Source organism: Phascolarctos cinereus, unplaced genomic scaffold (assembly GCF_003287225.1).
Source record: "Phascolarctos cinereus isolate Bilbo 61053 unplaced genomic scaffold, phaCin_HiC Scaffold_726;HRSCAF=1367, whole genome shotgun sequence".
NCBI lineage: Eukaryota > Metazoa > Chordata > Mammalia > Diprotodontia > Phascolarctidae > Phascolarctos > Phascolarctos cinereus.
The window spans coordinates 354,082,325-354,101,994 of record NW_027556098.1 but is presented as its reverse complement, the minus strand read 5'-3'; the positions used below and the strand labels follow the sequence as shown (position 1 = coordinate 354,101,994).

Genomic DNA, 19,670 nt, shown 5'->3' with positions numbered 1-19,670 from the left:
GGAATAAAAGAGAGATTAGGGAGAAAGAAGGGGTTAAGAAGAAAAATGCCAAGAGGGAGAAAGAGAAGGATCATAGGATTATGGATTTCAAGCTGGAATGCACTTTAGCGATCATCTAGTTCAAACCCCTCCTGGAAATGTAGGACGGGAAGGAGATGCGAGAGAATGGGATGGAGAAGGTCGATCTGGACCAAGTCCGGAAGGCTTGGGCTCACCCAGAGCCTCAGTCTGGAAAAGGAGGTCCGGACCAGAGCGGGAGGGCTAGGGAGAAGGCAGTGGGGCCGGGACGTAGGAAAGGAGGGGGCGGGGGCGGGGGATGGAGAGAGGGAGGGCGCGCGGAGAGGGGGGCGGGGGCTCGGGTTACAGGAGGCTGGGGTGGGGGGGCTCGGGGGGCTGGGGGGGCCCGAGGGGCGGGGGGAATCTCGACTCCTCGGTGGCGGCGGCGGCGGCGGCGGCGGCGGCAGCGGCAGCGGGAGGCGGCGCCCGGACAGACGGGCGGAGGGACTGACGGCCGAACTGCGGGACTGGAGTGAGGACCTGACGGGCTGCCAAGGCGGGGCGGCGGAGGCAGAGTCCAAGAAAGAAGAGGCGAAAGCGCCAGAGGATGAGCAGCTCCGGGCCGCGTTCGGGCGCGGCCCCGGGGGGCGGATAGCGGATCCTGGAGCGGGCCGCCTAGGCGGCCGGGAGACGAGGCGTCGGTGAGGTCAGTGCCCGCCCGGCCCCTCCGGCCCCCTCCCCCTCGCCCGAGGCCCCCAGCCCCTTCCACTCTCCCCTTGAGTCCTCCCTCCTCCCGGCCCTGGGCTGCAGAGCTGGGGCTTTGTTCTGAGTCGGGAGACAATGGGGGGGGGGGAATGGGGATGTGGGGAGGGACTGGGATGGAGGGAGGGGAAGCGAGAGGAGGGTCGGGGGCCTGCGTGTGCGTGTGAGTGTGTGAGTGCAGGGAGTCTGGATGGGCCGGGTGTGTTGGAGTGTGTATGATTGTGGGAGGATGTGTGCGTCTCGGAGTGTGCCTGCGTGTCCGTGGGTCAGCGTGTGTGTGAGCGTGTGGCTTTGGGGGAGTGGGGCGAGTGTCTTTCTGTGTGTGTGTGTGTGTGTGTGTGTGTGTGTGTGTGTGTGTGTGTGTGTGTGCACCCATATATTTGTATCAGGACGTTTTGCATGTGAAGTATGGGACAGAAACAGAGACAAAGAGACCAAAATGGAGAGGAAACAGAAAGAGAAGAGAAACAGACGGGACACAGAAAAAGAGAGTCGTGAAGAGGCAGACGGAAAGTGAAAAGAGTGTTAGCCTGGAAGTCGAGTTTTGCTTTTTAGTCCCAACTGTATCACCAACTTACTGTGTGACCTTGGGCAGGTCACTTCCCACATCTAGGTTTTTTTCTTTCTTGCTCCAAAATGAGAGGATTGGATCAGGTTATCTCCCGGGTCTCCTCTGGCTAAGACACTCTGTGCCTAAGGGTTCAGTTGGGTCAACATAGATCCTGTACAGAGTGTGAGCTACCCAGTGTGTCTTTTTGGAGATGGAGAAACTAGAATTGGAGAAGCGTTGTGCTGTCTCACTGAACTGAGATAGTTGTGGTTCGTAAGGGGGCTCTGGTGTGGAGGAGGGGAGAATCTCAATGGCACAATGAATGCAGTGTGGAGCAGGCTGGACTAGAAACCACAGGGTCAAGGGCCGGGATAATATTGTGCCTTGTGGTCACCCGCAAACTCCCGGACATTGTCACAACTGCCCACATGCCCTGGGCCCTGTCATAGCCATTCATGTATTCTAGAGGAAGCACTGTCTCAGCTACCTACACATTTAATTGATAAAAATTTATTAAGTGCCTACTGTGTGTGTCAGGCACTATGCCAGGTAATTGGGATAGGAGGACAAAAAAAGAAACATTCATAGCCTCTCCTTCAAAGCAGACTCCACATAACACTGTGACAGCTGATTGAACACCCTACAGGAGATACTATCACAGCTGCCCACCAGTACCACAGCAGACCCTCTCAGTGGAGACCAGAGAAGACCCCATCACAGTTGCCCACACATGATACACACCCACTTTAACAGCTGCCTAAACACCTCAGATACCAACACAGCCACCCCCATACCTCTAGTCACAGCTGCCCTCACACCCCAAAGGAGAAGCCACCACTCCCTGAGGCCAGTCATTCCTAGCATGTGCATCCACCCACACTCATACCTGCATATCACTGGCACCCATTCCCAAAGGCTGTGTACCTCAGCCTGTTTTTGGAGCACAGTTTCTTGACCTCCCCATGTCACTTTGTGGGGACAGTTTGTCCTTTCTCCCACACAGGCAGGGTTTTTTTTTTCCTGATGCTGAGACCACAGCTTCGCTCAGTTCCTTGTCGAACATTTCCAGGGCTTCCCCACAGTGGAGAAGACCTCATTCATGTCCACTTCTGGTCTCCGACATTAAAAAGCGGCTACTTCTGCTCCATTGTTGTAAAACTAAGGGGAAAGGTAGTCTTTTTTTTTTTGGTACAGTCTTTCTCTCTTCTCTGTCCTACATTTAGTCTCCTTTATCTGTCTTTCTTCCTTTTCTCTCCCCTCTGACCCCATCCTCTCTCCTCTTTGTCTTTCACTTGCCTCTCTTTCTTTAGTCTCCCTTTTTTCTGCCTTGCTGTTCTCTCCCCCTCCCTCCACATTTCTGACTTTCTGTTGACCTTTTTCCAATCCGTACTTTTTCCTCTTCATCTCTCTCTTTCTCCTCTTTCTTCAGCTTATTTTTCCTCTTTTTCCCTCTCTTCACTATATGTCCCCTTCAGTCCTTTCTCATCTCCTTCCATCCCTTCTTTTTTCTCCTCTTTTTTCATTCTCTCCTCTATTTCCATGGAGTGACAGAATCTCAGATTTAGAAGGAACTCTGCAGAAATACCTGAATGAGAATCCCTTTTACAGTAATCCTGAGAAGTTATTATCATCTAGCTGGTGTTTGAATATTGAGAGACAGTGTGGGGCAGAGGAAAGAGCACCCCAATGTAGAGTCACCAGACCTGAGTTTTGAATCTTGGCTCTGCTATTTACTGCCAGTGTGACCTTAACAAAGTCATGTAACTTCTTTGGGCTTAGTTTCCTCATCTGTAAAATGAAGGAGTTGGGCCAGATGACCTATAAGGGCCTTTCATCTCTAGATCTATGATCTTATGAGCTTTGGTGAAGAGAACCTGCCACTTCCCAAGGCAGCTCATTCCACTTTGACAGCTCTGGTTGTCAGGAAATTTTTCCTTATATCAACTCTAAAGCTGCCTCTCTCCATTTTCCACCCATGACTCCTAGTTGTGCTCTCTGGGGCCAAGCAAAACAATCAGCTCAACATTTCAACAAATATGCTCTAAACACCTACTATGTGGCCAGGCACTGGCCTGGGCGATAGGGACATAATGACAAAAAGCAGAAAGTCACTATCCCCAGGGATCTTACATCCTATGGGGGTGGCAGGGAAGGAGTCCATACAACTATACACAAGTGAATAGGGAAAATGTATTGAGTCATTTAAAGAGAGAATGCTAATACTATTCGTGGAGGATGAGGTGGGAATGCAGAAAGGTCTCTTGTTGAGCCTAATGAAGTTTTAGCCTGGTTAACATAGAAGGATATTCCAAGCATTGGAAGCCAATGGAGGAAAATAAAATAGGAAGAAAGAAATGAGTCGACGAAAGATACATTTACAAAGAGATAATGGCAAAGGATGCAAAGGAAAAGGAAATAAGAAAAAAGATTATTGCATGACTTGTGATGGGGAGCCTTCAAACAGGAGACAAGGAGAGTGATATTGATATAAAAAACAGCCTAGTAGAAGGTAAAGAACATGACTTAGATTCAGAAGACAGAAAGCTGAACTCTGCTATATAAAGGTTCTGCTGAGTGACTATGGGTGAAATATTCCCTCTCTCTGAGACTCGGTTTTGTCATTTATGATGGGGATAATCTGCCCTTCCTACCACAGAAAAACTATCTATGAAAGTGCTTTGTGTATGGTAAAGTCTATGCAAATATAAGGAATTATCACTATTTACAACAATAGAGACACATGAACTATGACTTCTGCTGAGACCATTACAGGGGCGGTTTGTATGGTCTAAAAACAATGGGGAAATCAAAGAGATTAGGAAAGAAAAACTGTCTTTCATAGACCACCAAAAATTGGGAAGTAGTTCTGGAAACAGATTGAAAGTTTCTGTGGCTGAAAAATTCATCTCGCAGTAGCCAGCCTGGTGATGAGCTTTTCCAAACTTTGGAGGCTGGTCCTCAGTTAATAGCTGGACATTAGGCCCAAGCTTCAGACTGTTTCAACTTGGCAAAGCCTGCCACAGAAAACCTTTGGAATAACCTCCAGTAGCTCTCCTGTTCCCAGGTCTTCAGCATCCTGAGTTCCTTGAGTGATCCCTCTGGTCCCCTGCTGGCTCAGGAAGGTCTCCTTTCTCTGGACACACTCAAGTTTGTTAGTACCTTTCCAAAAATCCAATTCTCTCTTGCCATTCAGTTCAACAAGCATTTATTAAGAGCCTCTCTGTCAATCTCTATCCTTCCCTTCTACCCTGATTCTTTTCCTCTCAAAGGAGTCGGAAGACCAGGGTTCAAATCCCTGATTAATTAGCACATGACATTGAGGGAACCACTTAACTTCCCTGAGCCTCAGTTTCCTAGTGTGTAAAACAAGACAGTTGTGCTGTGTGGCCTCTGAGGTCTCTTCCAGATCTAATTCCTGTGATCCTGTAGTTTTTCCTTCCAGCTCTCACATTTTGGGAATCTCCCTTTTGTCTCCTCTTTCCTCTAGTTCCCCCTACTTTCTCCTCTGTCCCCATTATACTATCTTGTCTCCCTCATCTTTCCTCTCTGTACCTCCCCTTCTCTCCCCCCCACTTCTCTTTTTCCCTCTCAGTCCCTTTAGTATCCCCTCTGTCTTCCCAATGTCTCTACCTCCATCTCAGTAAAATTAAATGCCAGTGAGTCAATGCTGCCTCTCTCCCCACTTCTCTTCTGAAATTCCTTGTACCTCTTCCCCACTGTCTGTCTCCCTTTACCTTTCTGTCTCTTCACTCTTTTTTACACATCTCCTGTTGCTTCTCTTTCTTTCATTCCTTCATACTTTCAGTTTTAACTGTCTTGTTTCCCAGCTTGCCTTTTTTTTTTACTCTTACACAGGTCTCTCCTCTATTCCTGCCACTTCCTCTTTGTTGTTTGTTTGTTTATTTTTTTTCATCTCAAAGTCTCAAAGAAAAAAACTTCAGAAGTAATCTAGTCCTACACTTACCTAAACAGGAATCCCCTCTGTAATATTGCTATCAAGTGGTCATCTAGTCTGTGTTTGAATATATCCAGCAGTGGGGAACCCATCATATCTCAAGGCAGTCTACTCTACTTTTGGAAATCTGTGATCCTTAAGAAGAGTTTCTTTTAAGAAATCAAGCCTAAAGCTTCCTCCCTGCAATTATCACCCATTGCTCTGAGTTCCACCCACAGGGGCAAAGCAGAACAAGTACAGTACATCTTCTAGGTGGCAGCCTTTCAGACACTTAAAGATACGCCCTTAAGTTTTCTCCTCTGCAAGCTAAACATCCTCGGTTTCTTCAACAGATATTCAAATGGCCTGAACAGTAAGTTCCTCATTATCCTGGTTACCCTCCTCTGGACACTCTAGCTTATCCAAGTCCTCCTTAGAACAAGGTGTCTAGAACTAAGCACGGTATTCCAGATGTGGTCTGATCAAGACAGAATACAGAACTCCCATCTCCCTTGTCTTTTATTTTATACTTAATACAGCCTAAGATTGTGTTAACTATCTCATGGACCCATTGAAATATTTACATATAAGTAAATTGTGGTGTAGTGGAAATAGCATTGTATTTGGAATTGGAGGGTCTGGGTTCCATTTCTAACTTTGGTCCTTACTGCTTATGTTACTTTGGGTAACTTGAATCAGTCTGGTTGATCTCTAAGGTCCCTTCCAACTCTAATTTTTATAGCTGCCTTAACTTCCTCATCTCCCATACAGTGCTGAATTCCTTGAAATCTACAATGGTGTGTGAATTAATTGGGACAAAGTAAAATAATTAACCTTATGAGTTTTCATGTGTCGACCTTTGTTCAAATACTGCCTTTGTTACTTACTATCTTTATTACCTTAAGCCAATCACTGGACTTCTTTGGGTCTCAGTTTTTTCATCTGTAAAATGAGGAGGTTGACTTGCATGGCCTCTAATACGCCTTCCAGTTCAAGCTGTAATACAACGATCTTTAAAAAAAACCAAACTTTTATTATGTGTCATCTTTTTGATATAATCATTTGTTCTTTTGTTTTACATGATGACATTCGTGCACAAGATTTTGACATATTCTTTTATTATTTTTTATTTATGAAACCACACTTTTATCACATTGGATATCATTATTGGATATTATTGACAAACACTCCATTTTTCCAAGTCTAGCCTTAATTATAATTCGTAGGTTTTCAGTGGGAGCTTAAATCAGATGAGTTCCAAGATGACTGAGACATGTTTGATCTCCATCTCTTAAATATGTTGCTTGATCTTTAGTGAAATGGAACATTGTACAAATTCCCGTTGCAGTCTTCCATCACCATTTGGGAATTTCTGTAATTTGGTATAATTATTTTTCTTAGTATGTAATTATATTTACTGTAATTCATTATTCCCCTGATAGGGGCAAGACTTCTAGGCCCACTGGAAGTAAAAAATCCCTGACACTTTTTGGGTACAGGTTGTACAGTGTGTTGAAGATGCTCAGATCTTACAGGTTCATCAAGACTTCCAGCAAAGATTTTGATATAGCCTTGAATGAAAAGGTGAGTTTCATAAGTAAAAATTACCTTTTCCCAATCTTTAGCACTCCATGTCTGCATTTGTCATGCCCGTGACAAACACTTTCTCTTCATAACAAATTAGCATCTTTTTCATTGATTTTTCTCTATATTCTTACAAATTCAAGAGACTGTAACTGTAGAGAAACAGTAACAACCCCTCCAGCTCCCAACTCCCTCTGAGAGTCTTCCCTTGTCTTCTGAGGATTAATTAGGATATTTTTCAGCAATAATTTGTCAGTTCTTAGAGTTGTCTGTTTTCAGCCATACTTTCATTTACGTTCTGCTGCAACAATTCTTGTTTCACCATGAACTTAAATGGTCCTTGGCATGCTTGACTTCCCCACACCAGCAAGTACTATAATATCTCCAACAGTCATTGAAGTGTGTTCTTTAGGAACTACAACTTTTTTATGTTTCCTTGAAATAATACATTGTTAAAAACACAACAAAAGAGGGCAATGAAATATGTATGGCATGAAATACAGCACTCTACTGACAGTACTAATTAAACTGGTGAAGCCAAATCAATCTATTTTCCCTTGGTCAAGGTCAGACATTATGACTCGGCTTAATGTCAGTAAAAGCATATACTCAAGACCACTGCTGTCACAAAATGAAACTACATAAAAATAGTTACTTGTCACATAATTCACACATCCCTGTAGCTTCTGGTACTACCTACCATTTAACTGAAACTACTTTCTCCAAGGTTCCCAGTGATCTCTTAGTTAATAAATCCAATGGCCTTTTCTCAGTTTTCTTATATCCTTCACTATCTGCAGTGTTTGACACTGCTGATCACCGTCTCCTCCCAGATGCTCCTTCCCTGGCTTTTCATGACATTGTTTTTTCCTGGTTCTCCTCCTGTCTCTATGACTGCTCTTTTTTCAGTCTCCTCTGTTGGATCACCATCCTTGTATAACCCTCTATTTGGGTATACCCCCGACTATGTGCTTATGCTTCCCTCTGTCTACACTCCAATGCTGATCTCGTCTGGTCCCCTTGGTCCAATTATCTTTATGTAGGTAACTCCCAGCTCTGTATATCTAGGCCTAATCTCTTTCCTGAGATCCAGTTCCACATCAACTTCCTGTTGGACATCTCCATGTAGATGTTCTATAGATATCTCAAACTGTTCCATAGGCATCTCAAATGCCCCCAAATAGATCTCATTACCTTTCCTTATAAACCCATTCCTTTTCCTTAACTTCCCTGTTTCTGTTGATGGTACCACCCTGCTTCCAGTCAACCAAGTTCACAAATTCAGAGTCATCCTCAACCTTTCCCTCTCCCTCGCCTTTACAGCCAGTCAGTTGTCAGGGTTATCAGTTCTTCCTCTACAACATCTATCATGCATCTTCTTCTTTCCATTGACATGACCACCACTCTAGTTCAGGACCTCAGGACCTCTCATCTGGAGTACCGAACAGCATCCTAATTGAGTGATTGAGCCAGGACTCCCTAGCTGAAGTCTTTCTCTTCTTTAATCCATTCTTCACATAGCTGCCAACTCAGTATTCCTAAAACACAGGTTGGCCACATCGTTCCTCAATTTAGTAAGCTTCAGTGACTTCCTTTTAACTCCAGGATAAAATATAAACTCTTCTGTTTGTCATTTAAAGCCTTTCACAGTCTGACTCCAGCCTGTCTCTTCAGACTGATTTCCTATTACTACTCTTCATGCACTCTATATTCCAGCCAAATTGATCTGCCTGCTATTCCCCATACACAGTGCTCCATTTCTTACCTTCCCACCTTTGCACAAGCATTCCTGAAATGTTCTCCCTTTTCATCCCTACTTCTTGCAATCCCTAGCTCTATTCAGTGCTAGTTCTTACAGGAGGCCCTTCCTGATCCTCCAGTTCTTAGCGCCTCCCTCCTAATTTCTGTCTGTACTTTGTATATTTACTTATCTATGTACATGTTGCTTTTCCTTAGTCGAATGTCAGCTTCTTTAGGGCAGGGACTATTTTCACTTTGGTCTGTGTGGCCCTAGTGCCAAGCACAATGCCTGTTACACGGTGGGTACTTAATAAATACTCAACTTGTTGAACAGTTTCTCATGGCTGCCAAAGAAATCTAATGCAACTATAAGTTGGATTCAAAGAAACATGATGGCTGAGACTGAGGGAGGTGATAGTTCTGTCTTCTGTTCTGGTCAGACCACATTACATCCAGTTCTGTGCGTCACATTTTAGGAAGGTCTTAGAAAAGCTGGAGTGGATCCAGAAGAAGACAATCAAGATCCTGGGAAGACTGGAGAATATGCCATACAAGGATCTAGGCTCAGCTGAAGGATTGAGGATGTTTAGCCTAGTGAAGAGAAGAGTTAGTGGGGGATGAGAGCAGTCCTCAAGTATTTGAAGGGCTGTCATGGGGAGGAGGGATCAGCCTTGTTCTGCTTAGCTCCAGAAGGCAGAAATAGGAACAATGGAGTGAAGTTACAGAAAGGCAAAACTTCCCATCAGTTCCCCGTCAAAAAGTCATCTTCAAGCAATGGGTTCCCCCCCCCCCTTTAAAATTTTTTAGTGATGTCATTTTCTTTCCTTCCTCTTCATTGTAACTTCCCATTGACTCCCAGCCCCAGCCTTTCCCCAGTAGAGCCCTCCCTTGTCACAAATAAGTACAGGAGGACAAAACAAATTACACATTTGCCATTTAATTTCTGAAAATGTAGGCCTGGTTCTTGGTGTATTGTTGACCGCCTCTCTGCCCAGAGGATCTGAAACAGAGATTTGCCAGCCAGGTCCCTGCTGGGGACGTCATAGAGGCTATTCCTGTGCTAGAGTTAGTTGCACTAGATTGTCTTTAAAGTCTTTTTAAAACTCCTGTGTTCTGTGAGTCCTCAGTGCCTTTCCTCTTTCCCCTCTGTCCCCTTGCTCTGCCTGCTTCTTCCACCTTCTCTTCCCAGTTCTTTTTCCTTCTACCTTGCAAACAATCTCTCCTGCTTCCTTTCTTCTCTTCTGTTACTATTCTTTGTCTCTCTTTTCGCTGTTTCCTCACTCTATGCTTCCCTTCTCTTTCCTCTCTTTCCTCCTGTCCTCTCCCCGTTGATGTTGTCTCTTCTACCCACCGTTTTCTCTTCTCACTGCCCTGCCTCTCTCTTATGATCCCTTTTCTTTTCCTGCTCTCTTTTCTGTACCTTCTCTTCCCTCTGTCTCTTCTCTCTTCCCACTGTTTCTCCACTCCTTAACTTTGTCCCCTTTTCTCTTATCACTAACCCCCATAGCTCTTGCCAGGTTTTCTCCACTCTCCTTAATACTATCTTTTCTCTCTCTTCTGTTCTACCCTCTCTCTCTCTTTTTTGTTCTCCTTCTGACAACTGAAGTTGATTCAAAATTTAAATGACTCTTTCCTTTTCTCTCCCCTCCCTTTGGCCCCCTTCTCTCTCCCCTCTGCTCCCCTGTCTTTCAGTCTCTCTACTTCCCCTCCCTTTGGCCTCCTTCTCTCTTCCATGTTTCTCTTCTCTGCCTTTTGTCTCCTTTGTTTAACCCTCCCGTCTTCTTTTTCTTGCCTGTCTCCATTTCTCTCCTTCTTTCTCCTCTTCTCTATGTTCTGGCTCCTTTCTGTCTTTGCTTTCTGTATGACTTGTTTTCTCTCTGTCAGCTGTTCCCTCTGCCCTGTATCTGTCCCCTTCATGGTGCCCTCTGTTTCCCCTTCTCCCTTCTGGACTCCTTTTCTCTGTATCTTTTCACTGTCCTACCTTCTTTCTGTCCTCTCTTTCCTTATTGTTCTGCTTTTTCTCACTCCTATCTGTCCCTTTTCTGTGCTCTGTCTTCCCTTGTATCCCCTTCTCCTCTAGCCTACTTTTTCTCCTTTCTGCCTCCCTTCTCTCTTCCTCTGTCCCTTTCTGACTTATCACCCTTTTATTTCCTCTTTTTTCCTTGATCTCTCCCTCATCTTGATATTCTTTGCACCGTCCTTTCTTCTCTGCATCTCTTCTGTCTTTCCTCTGTACCCCTTCTCTCCTTCCTTTCTTTTTCATCTCTCCTATCTCTCCTCTGTCCCGTCTCCTTTCACTCTGTACTATATAGACTTCTTTTGCCTAGTCTCCCTGATCTTTTCCTCTTTCCCATTTCCCCTTCTCTCTTCCCTCTCTCCACTCTGCCCCCTCCTCTCTCTCCCCTTTGTCCCCCCCACAACACATGCGTTTCCTCCTCCCCTCTCTCCTCATCCCTCCTCATCTCCCCAAACTCTTCTGGGTGTCTACCTAGAACCTCCTCTTGGGAGTAGAGGAGGGTGAGTTGCTCTGGTCTTCCCTATCTCATTGGCTTGATCTCCATGCCTGCTGAGTAGGGGGCTGCCTTATCCGTGGCTCCTCCTCCCCCTCCTGCTTAGACTCCTCTTTGTCCTCTCAGAGCTCCATCCTGGCTCTCTCCCTGCTCTCTCCCCTCCTCCCTCTGCCCAGCTCCACTCGGCTCCCTCTCTTCCTCCTCCCTCCTTTTCTTTTGCCTCCTTCCCTACTCTGTCTCCATTTCTGCTTCCTTTCTCTTCTCTTCCTCTTTCCCTTTCATGTTCTTTCAACTATACGCATTTCACTTTTCTATAATTGTTTCTTTGATAGTGCCTCTCATGTAGTAGACATTTAATAAATGTTTATTAGATTGACTCAAATTCCTTTCTCTGTGTCCATTTCATTTCTTTCTGCCTCTTCCTGTCCTCTCACCTTCCCCTCCCTCCCCTCTTCCCCCTCCCCCTCCAATTTCTGGGTCTTTCCTTGTCTTTGTCCTTTAGGACAGGAGATTCCCTTTGAGCTGTGACTGTGCCTTTCCTCTCAGATCATAGGTTCCCCTAAGCAGTGACATCTCTTTTTCTGCTTTTTTTCTTTCCTTCCATCACTCTTTCCTTTTTATTCTCTGGTCAGTTACTCTCCTTTCTCTGCTGTCTAACTCTATTTCTGTCCCTATCTTTTCCCCCACTCTTACCCTTTGTTTCTCTCTCTCCATATCTTCTGTTTACCCTCTCATATCTTTTTCTCTTCCCTCTGCCTCTCCCCACCAGCTGCTTGTCTTTTTCTCTCAATGTTGCTCCTTGGCTGTTTCTCCCTGCTGGTCCTTGCATGACCTCCATCTCTGTGTCTTCCCTACCCTGAAGGCTCACACTACTCATTATCTGCCTCTCTGCCCTATCAGCCTTTCTGCCTACCCCCCATCTATTTCTCCCCTCTGCCCCTTTCTACTCAGCATCTACTCTGTCTGGCTGTTTTTCTCTTCTGCCCCTCCCTGTGTCTCAGTCTCTTACCTTGCCCGTTGGCCTTCCTGTCTTCACATTACCCACTGACCCTCTGTTTCTCCCCTTTAGAGCCCTAACCTCACATCTTGTCTGTCTCTTTTCCTTCTTTCTCCTCTTATCCTCTACTTCCTACAGTCTCTCCCCCATATTCCTGTCTTTTGTCCTGTTTTTACCCTTGCTCCTAGTCTGTGTCTGTGTTCCTGCCCCTCTGTGTCTCCCCCTTCGCTCCCTTTGTTTTCTCCTATCTCTTGTCCTGTAAGGCTCAAGAACAAGACAGGAAACTGAGGGAGGAGGTCTGGTCTGTGTTCCGCTCCACCTCCAAATCGAGGCTCTTGGGATTTCAGCTCACCCATATCTGGGTCATTTCTCCACTCTCCCATCTCCCTACCCCTGCCTGTGCACTTCTGTTTACTGTATCTCTCTTCTATATTTTGTTCTCTGAATGCCTCTTTTCTCTCTCTCTCTCCTCCTGTCTCCTTGTGTCTCGTTTTCTGCTTGCCTTTCAGTCTCTCTTCTGTCTCTAGCTCTTTCTCTCTTACTTCTATCACAATATCTGCTTTTCTCTCTGTTCTTGAATCATGTGTGTGGATCTTTCTGAATCTCTATATATTTATCTGAATGTCTTTGTCTCTCTCTCTGTCTCAGTATCTGTCCCTCTTTCATTATCCCTGCGTGGGTCTGGTAATTGGAGTTGCCCAGGCTCTTGCTCACAGCTTAAGCAGAATTCTCTCCTTGTCTCTCTTATTTTAATTCTCCCAACATCCTTCTGAGCCCCAACTCCCCTTGTCTCTCCCATGCAATTTTTCCTCAGCCTTCACAGCTCCTCTTATTTCTTCCTGTCACCCTCTGCTTATTTTGGCCCTGTTGATCAGTCCCCTGTCCTCTCCCTTAGCCATGTGCCTGCCTGGACACTACTGTTCTCTTTGGTTTCCCTGTGTCTCTTTTTCCCTGTGTCCTTTTGATCTCTTTTTTCACCTGGTGTCTGCCTGGGCTTAACTGATCTGTCTCTTCTTCTCTTCATAGCTCTGTGCCCACTTGAGCCCTAATGGGCTTTCTCTTCTCTTTTCTCATTATGTACTTAGATGTTGGGTTAATCTTTGTTCTTTCTCTAGCGTCTTCTGCCTGTTTGGCATCTACTGGCCTGACCTCTTTTCTCATTCTTTGTTTTTGCCCACCCCTACTGGTTTACTATCTGATCTCTCCCATCATTTTATGCCCACCTAGATCCTGCTAGTCTGTTTTCTGTTCTATATGTGCCCAGGCTATGTTGATCTCCCTGTGCTTTCTTTCATTTCCTGTTCTTTAGGATCTTTCTGGTCTTTAAGACTTTTTAAACCTTTATTGAGTTGCTAATAATCTATGATTACACATCAAACTATTTACACACAACTCTAGTCTGTCTGTCTGTCTAGCCACTGGACCCTCACAGCACTTCACAGTGACTAGGCTAAGAAGCATATTTCCCACATTTCCCCAGACAGTTCTCCCAAACATACTCCCCACACAAGCAAGCCAACAAATTGTGCCCCAGGCTCTCTCCTATAATTCCCACCTACCTCTTCTCACACTTTCTCCACACCTTAACTTACATACCAACACACACATATACACACACTTTCTTCATATCTCCACATTCCCCAAACATACCACTACCTCCTCACACCTTCCTCTCTCATACATACTCTAAATCACAGTTATCTTCGAGTTGAAAGAGATTTAAGAAAATATCTAGTCCGTCTCATCCTTCAGCAGGAATCTCAGGCAGATGGTTGTATAGCCTTTACATAAAGACCTTCACAAGACAGCCCATTTCACTCTGGAACGGGTCTAATTACTAGGAAATTTTTCCATATAGTAAGCCAGAATTTCAATTAAATTCTCCAAACATTCATAAGCACCTTATTTATAGGCAGCATAGTATACTGAATAGAGAGCTGGCCTCAGAGCTTCAGGTCCTGTCTCAGGTACATAATGGCTTTGTCACCCTGGGCAAGTCCCTTAACCTCTCAGCATTTATTAATGTGTGATGCCAAGGGCAGCTATGTGATGCAGTGGATAGAGTACCAGGCCTGGAGTCAGGAAGACCTGAGTTCAAATGCGGCCTCAGATACTTAACTAGTTGTGTGACCCTGAGCAAGTCACTTACCCCTGTTTGCCTCAATTTCCTTATCTGTAAAATGAGATGGAGAAGGCAATGGCAAACCACTCCAGTATCTTTGCCAAGAAAACCCGAAAATAGAATCACAAAGAACTGGACACTACCGAAACAACTGACTGTGCCAAGGACTGGGATAAAAAGGAGAAAGAAGGTCTCTCCTCACAAGAGGCACACAATATAATGAGAGGAGACAACGTGAAAACCACTATGTGCAGAAAAGCTACACATAACAGAGGGAAGGCCCAAGAACCTAAGGGGGATCAGGAAAGGCTAGCTGTACAAGGCAGGATTTTAAGGGGCAGCTAGGTGGTGCAGTGGATAGAGCACTGGCCCTGGATTCAGGAAGACCTGAGTTCAAATCCAGCCTCAGACACATGACACTTACTAGCTATGCGACCCTGGGCAAGTCAGTTAACCCCATTGCCTAGCCAATCAATCAATCAATCAATAATTTGGGGGGGGGAAGGCAGGATTTTAGCTCTAGCAATAGGCTGGCTGTGAGGTGATGAGGCTCTGCACCAGGGAAGTTTCAGTGTCGGGAGAGAAGAGCTAGTTTACAAAGGGGTGATTTGAAGGTAGAATCTACCTTGGCCACGGCATGGATGTATAGGGAGCTGAGGATGACACCTAGATTGTGAGCCTGGGTAACTGGGAGGATAGGCAGTCACCTGGAGAGTGAAGGAAGTTCAGAAGAGGGAGATCTTAGGGGGAAATAATGAATTCCATTTTGGATATGTTGCAGTTAAGATGTCTCCAGGACCTCTAGCTTGAGATGTCCAACAGGCAGCTGGAGATTAAAGTCTGAAGGTTAGGAGAGAGGTTAGGGCTGGATAAGATCTGAGAATCATCAGCATAGAGACCATAATTGAATCCATGGGAGCTGATTACCAAGTAAAATAGCACAGAGGGAGAAGAGGAAAGGGCCCAGAACCGAACCCTGGAGAACACTGGCCATTAGTGGATGTGATCTAGACAAAGATCCAGCAAAGGAGACTGAGAAGAACAGGCAGACAGGCCCGGGGAGAGCCAGGATGCTGTAATGGAAACCTAGAGAGAAGAGACTAACCGGAAGAAGAGGGCACTCCTTTCTCACACATGCTTAGCTCACACAGACTGGGCCCACTCATGCATGCTCCTTTCACACACACACTCTCCTGACACATATACTCACTTCACACACTTCCCTCAAACATACCCTTCCCTCACAACTGCCCCTCCCCCCTCATAATACTCTCCTCATTCACTAGCCATCTATACTTCCTGCACACAAACACATACTCCCTTCTCACACTCGCCCCTCCTCTCAGTAACAGTTCACCTCCCCCACCCTCCTAAATTTCCCCTAGACACTGAATCCCCAGCTGAGTTTTACTGATGAAAATGGGCACAGGCTGAGCCTGTGGGCTGGGGCTGGGTGTGTGTGGGGGGGACTTTTGGTTCGGGGGAAGGGAAAGGGGGATCGAGTTACAGGCCCTAAAGAGCAGCCCTGGTCCCCCTCTTCCTAATGAGAACCAGCTGTGGCCCCAAAACTGGTGCAGGGGGAGGGGAGAGGGAGGAAAGAACCAACTGGTGGTGAGTCAGGAGGACAGATTGGGGGATGGAGCAGATTGGGGACAGTCTTAAGATGAAGGGGGTGGGGTGTCACCATAGATCCAAGAAAATGAGGAAACCATGTTCCCACCTGGGAAAGGGTGGGGAAGAAGTTGGGGAAGTTGGAGTGGCAATAGGACACGCTCCTGCAGGCAGTGATAGGGGCAGTCCCAGAGTCAGGCTCAAAGGACCAGAGGTCAGGGCTGACCGACTGCATGTAGCTCACAGCCATGTGTTTGGCTATGTATGTATGTGTCTGTGTGTGTGGCATAGACATATATACATGAGCATATTTGTGAGAGTCCATGTGTGCATGTGTTTGTCTCTTTATGTCTCTGTGTTGTGTATGTGTCTCTGTATATAAAAAATGCATAAATATGCCTGTGGTCCTTTGTGGAACCCCAGTTCTACCAGACCTGTGGGCCCAGTGACTTGACCCCAACGCTTTGCTAGGCTGTCCCACTCCCCCAGCCATGCCTGACCTCTCCTCTGCTGCATTCCTCACAGGATCAGGGAGCCAGAGGCAGAGCTGGAGCTGGAGCAGGAGCAGGCACTGGAGTCAGGCCTAGAGCCATCCCTGACATGGAGCTGGAGTCAGAGCAGGAGGCTGAGCTGGGTGCTCCCCACCCCTCAGTGGGCCCAAGATCCCCCCGGCCCTTCCCACTGCTGCCGCTGCTGCTGCTGCTTCTGGGGGCGCAGGCACCTGGGGCACGGGGCCAGGCAGGCAGCCTGGACCTGCAGATTGATGAGGAGCAGCCAGCCGGCACGCTGATAGGGGACATCAGCGCAGGGCTGCCTGTGGACACAGCAACTCCCCACATGTACTTCATCTCTGCCCAAGAGGGCAGTGGTGTGGGCACAGACCTAGCCATAGATGAGCAGAGTGGTGTGGTGCGGACTGCCCGAGTTCTGGACCGAGAACGCCGAGACCACTACCAATTCACTGCAGTCACGCCAGATGGTGCCACTGTGGAGGTCACAGTACGTGTTGCTGACATCAATGACCATGCACCTGCCTTCCCAAAGGCTCGTGCCAGCCTTCAGGTGCCAGAGCACACAGCCCCTGGCACTCATTATCCCCTTGAGCCTGCCCATGATGCTGATGCTGGTCATCTGGGTACCCAGGGCTATGCGCTATCTGGAGAAGGGGCTGGCCAGGCCTTCCGACTGGAAACACGTCCTGGCCCTGATGGCTCCCCTGTGCCTGAGCTGGTGGTCAGTGGGGAGCTGGACCGCGAGAACCGCTCACATTATACGCTGCGGCTAGAAGCTTATGATGGCGGGGCACCCCCTAGGCGGGCCCAAGCCCTGCTAGATGTGACACTGGTGGACATCAATGACCATGCCCCTGCCTTCAACCAGAGCCGATACCGGGCGGTGGTGTCTGAAAGCCTACCCCCTGGCAGCCCGGTTCTACAGGTATTCGCTGCTGATGCTGATGCCGGGGCCAATGGAGCTGTGACCTATGAAATCAATCGACGGCAGAGTGATGGCGATGGCCCCTTCTCGATCGATGCCCGCACAGGGCTGCTGCGACTTGAGCGGCCACTAGACTTTGAGCAGCGACGTGTGCATGAGCTGGTGGTACAGGCCCGTGATGGAGGTGCTCATCCTGAAGTGGGCTCAGCTTTTGTCACCGTGCATGTGCGTGACTCCAATGACAATCAGCCCACCATGACCATCATCTTCCTTAGTGAGGATGGTTCCCCTCGTGTGTCTGAGGGTGCGCAGCCAGGGCAGCTGGTAGCTCGAATCTCTGTGTCTGACCCAGATGATGGTGATTATGCACATGTCAATGTATCCCTGGAGGGTGGTGACGGGAAGTTTGCCCTGACCACCCAGGACAGTGTTATCTACCTGGTGTGCGTGGCTCGGCGGCTCGACCGAGAAGAACAAGATGCCTATGAACTTCGGGTCACTGCTACTGATGCTGGGACCCCTCCGCTGCGTGCAGAGGCGGCCTTTGTCCTTCATGTCACAGATGTCAATGACAATGCACCAGCCTTTGATCGCCTGCTCTACCAGCCTGAGCCTCTCCCTGAGGTTGTGCTCCCCGGAAGCTTTGTGGCCCGGGTCACTGCCCATGACCCTGACCAGGGCCCCAATGGCAACGTGGCCTATAGCATTATGCCCGGAACCCATGCCCATTGGTTTGCTATTGATGCAGTTACAGGAGTAATTACCACAGCTGCCCCACTGGACTATGAGCTTGAGCCACGGCCACAGCTAACGGTGCTGGCCTCTGATGGAGGACAGCCTGCATTGTCTTCCACAGCTGTGGTCAACGTGGTTCTGCAAGATGTGAACGACAATGAACCTGTGTTCAAGAGGACCTTCTACAATGCCTCCCTGCCTGAGGGCACAGCCCCCGGCACCTGCTTCCTACAGGTGGGGTCCTGGAGGTTTGGGGGAGGCACATGGGAGTCTGAAGGAAGGATTTGTGGTACAAGGGGTGGGATGGTAGCAGGAAAGAGGAGATAGGCCTCAGGTTCAAAAGGGAGTGGGCAGTGATGTCACGGGGGACGGGGAGTAAAGTAATCTTTTCTGTGACTTTAACCTGTACTTGGACCCCCTTCCTTCTCCCTCCTGCTTCAAATTAATTCCACAAACTTTTTTTTTTTAGGCAATTGGGGTCACACAGCTAGTAAGTGTTATGTGTTTGGTCTGAGGCTGGATTTGAACTGAGGTCATCCTGACTTCAGGGCCAGTGCTCTATCCACTGCGCCACCTAGCTGCCCCTCCACAAATATTTCTTAAGTACATCCTGTGAACCAGATACTTTGTGAGATGTTGGCAATACCAAGAAAAAAGCAAACTGATCATTGTTTCCCATCAGTCAATACATGGTTATTTAAGGAGGGAGAGAGGCCTAGGGTGGGAGATGTGGACTTGGGTGGGAGATGTGGACTTGGGGAAGACTTCATGGAAGGAAAAGATAGTCCCCCGAGCTGAGCAATGGAGGAAGATAAAAATTCTGGGAAGCTCAAGACAGGAGATGAACTGCCTACCTAGGAGTCTCATTTTCCTGGCTGGAATGCGGAGTACATAAAAAGGAGCAATTTGAACTAAGTCTGGAAAGGTCCTTGGAAGCCAAATTATAATGGCTTTTAAATGCCAGGCTAAGGAGTATGCATTCATTCCTAAGGGCAATAAGATTGACTAAAGGTTTTGAGCAGGAGAGGGGCATGGTATGTTATTCCTATGACTTAGGAAGATTTTGTCAATTGTATCAAGAGTGATTTGGGGAGGAGATTGGAAGCAGGAAGACTAATAAGGAGGTTGGGACAATAGTCCAAGCCTGAGCTAGAGAGAGAATGAAGAAGGGGGATAGAAGCAAGACGTATTGTGGAGACAGAATAAACCAGACTTGGCATCCAGTTGGATACAGGGGTGAGGGAAAGTGAAGGCATGACCGAGATTTCAGTCCTGATCAGGGAGGATGTTGATAGAGAGGATGGCGGTTCAGTTTCTCAACAGAAATAGGGAAATGTGGAGAAAATTTTTAGAGGGATTATAGTTTGCTTTGATTAAAATAATAATAATAAGTAACATTTATATAGTACTTTGAGGCTTATAACATACTTTTCAAACCTTGTCTCATTTGACATGTTAAATTTGAGATGTTGATGGGACTACTGGAGGGGGATGTTTACCAGGCAGGTGAGGATGCGAGATTTGAGTGTAGGAGAGACACAAGGGCTGGGTATGTCAGTTTGAAAAACCTGAACCCACTGGAGAAGATGAGATCACCAAGGGAGAGAAATTAGAGGAAAGAGGTGAGTTCCCAGGAAGAAGCTTTGAGAGTATTTGAGAAATAGCTAGATAGGTGAAAGGAGAACCAGGAG

The 19,670-nt window shown here is 47.0% G+C and overlaps 1 protein-coding gene across 1 annotated transcript in view; it reads left to right on the top strand.

Annotated features, from left to right (window-relative positions):
* The first annotated feature begins 444 nt into the window (after nucleotides 1-444).
* DCHS1 (dachsous cadherin-related 1) overlaps nucleotides 445-19,670 on the top strand; it is an 81,500-nt gene continuing 62,274 nt past the window's right edge. The window contains 2 exon segments of the mRNA XM_020975896.2: nucleotides 445-703; nucleotides 16,333-18,213. Coding sequence (XP_020831555.1) covers nucleotides 16,408-18,213 — 1,806 coding nt within the window. The 5' untranslated portion in view covers nucleotides 445-703; nucleotides 16,333-16,407.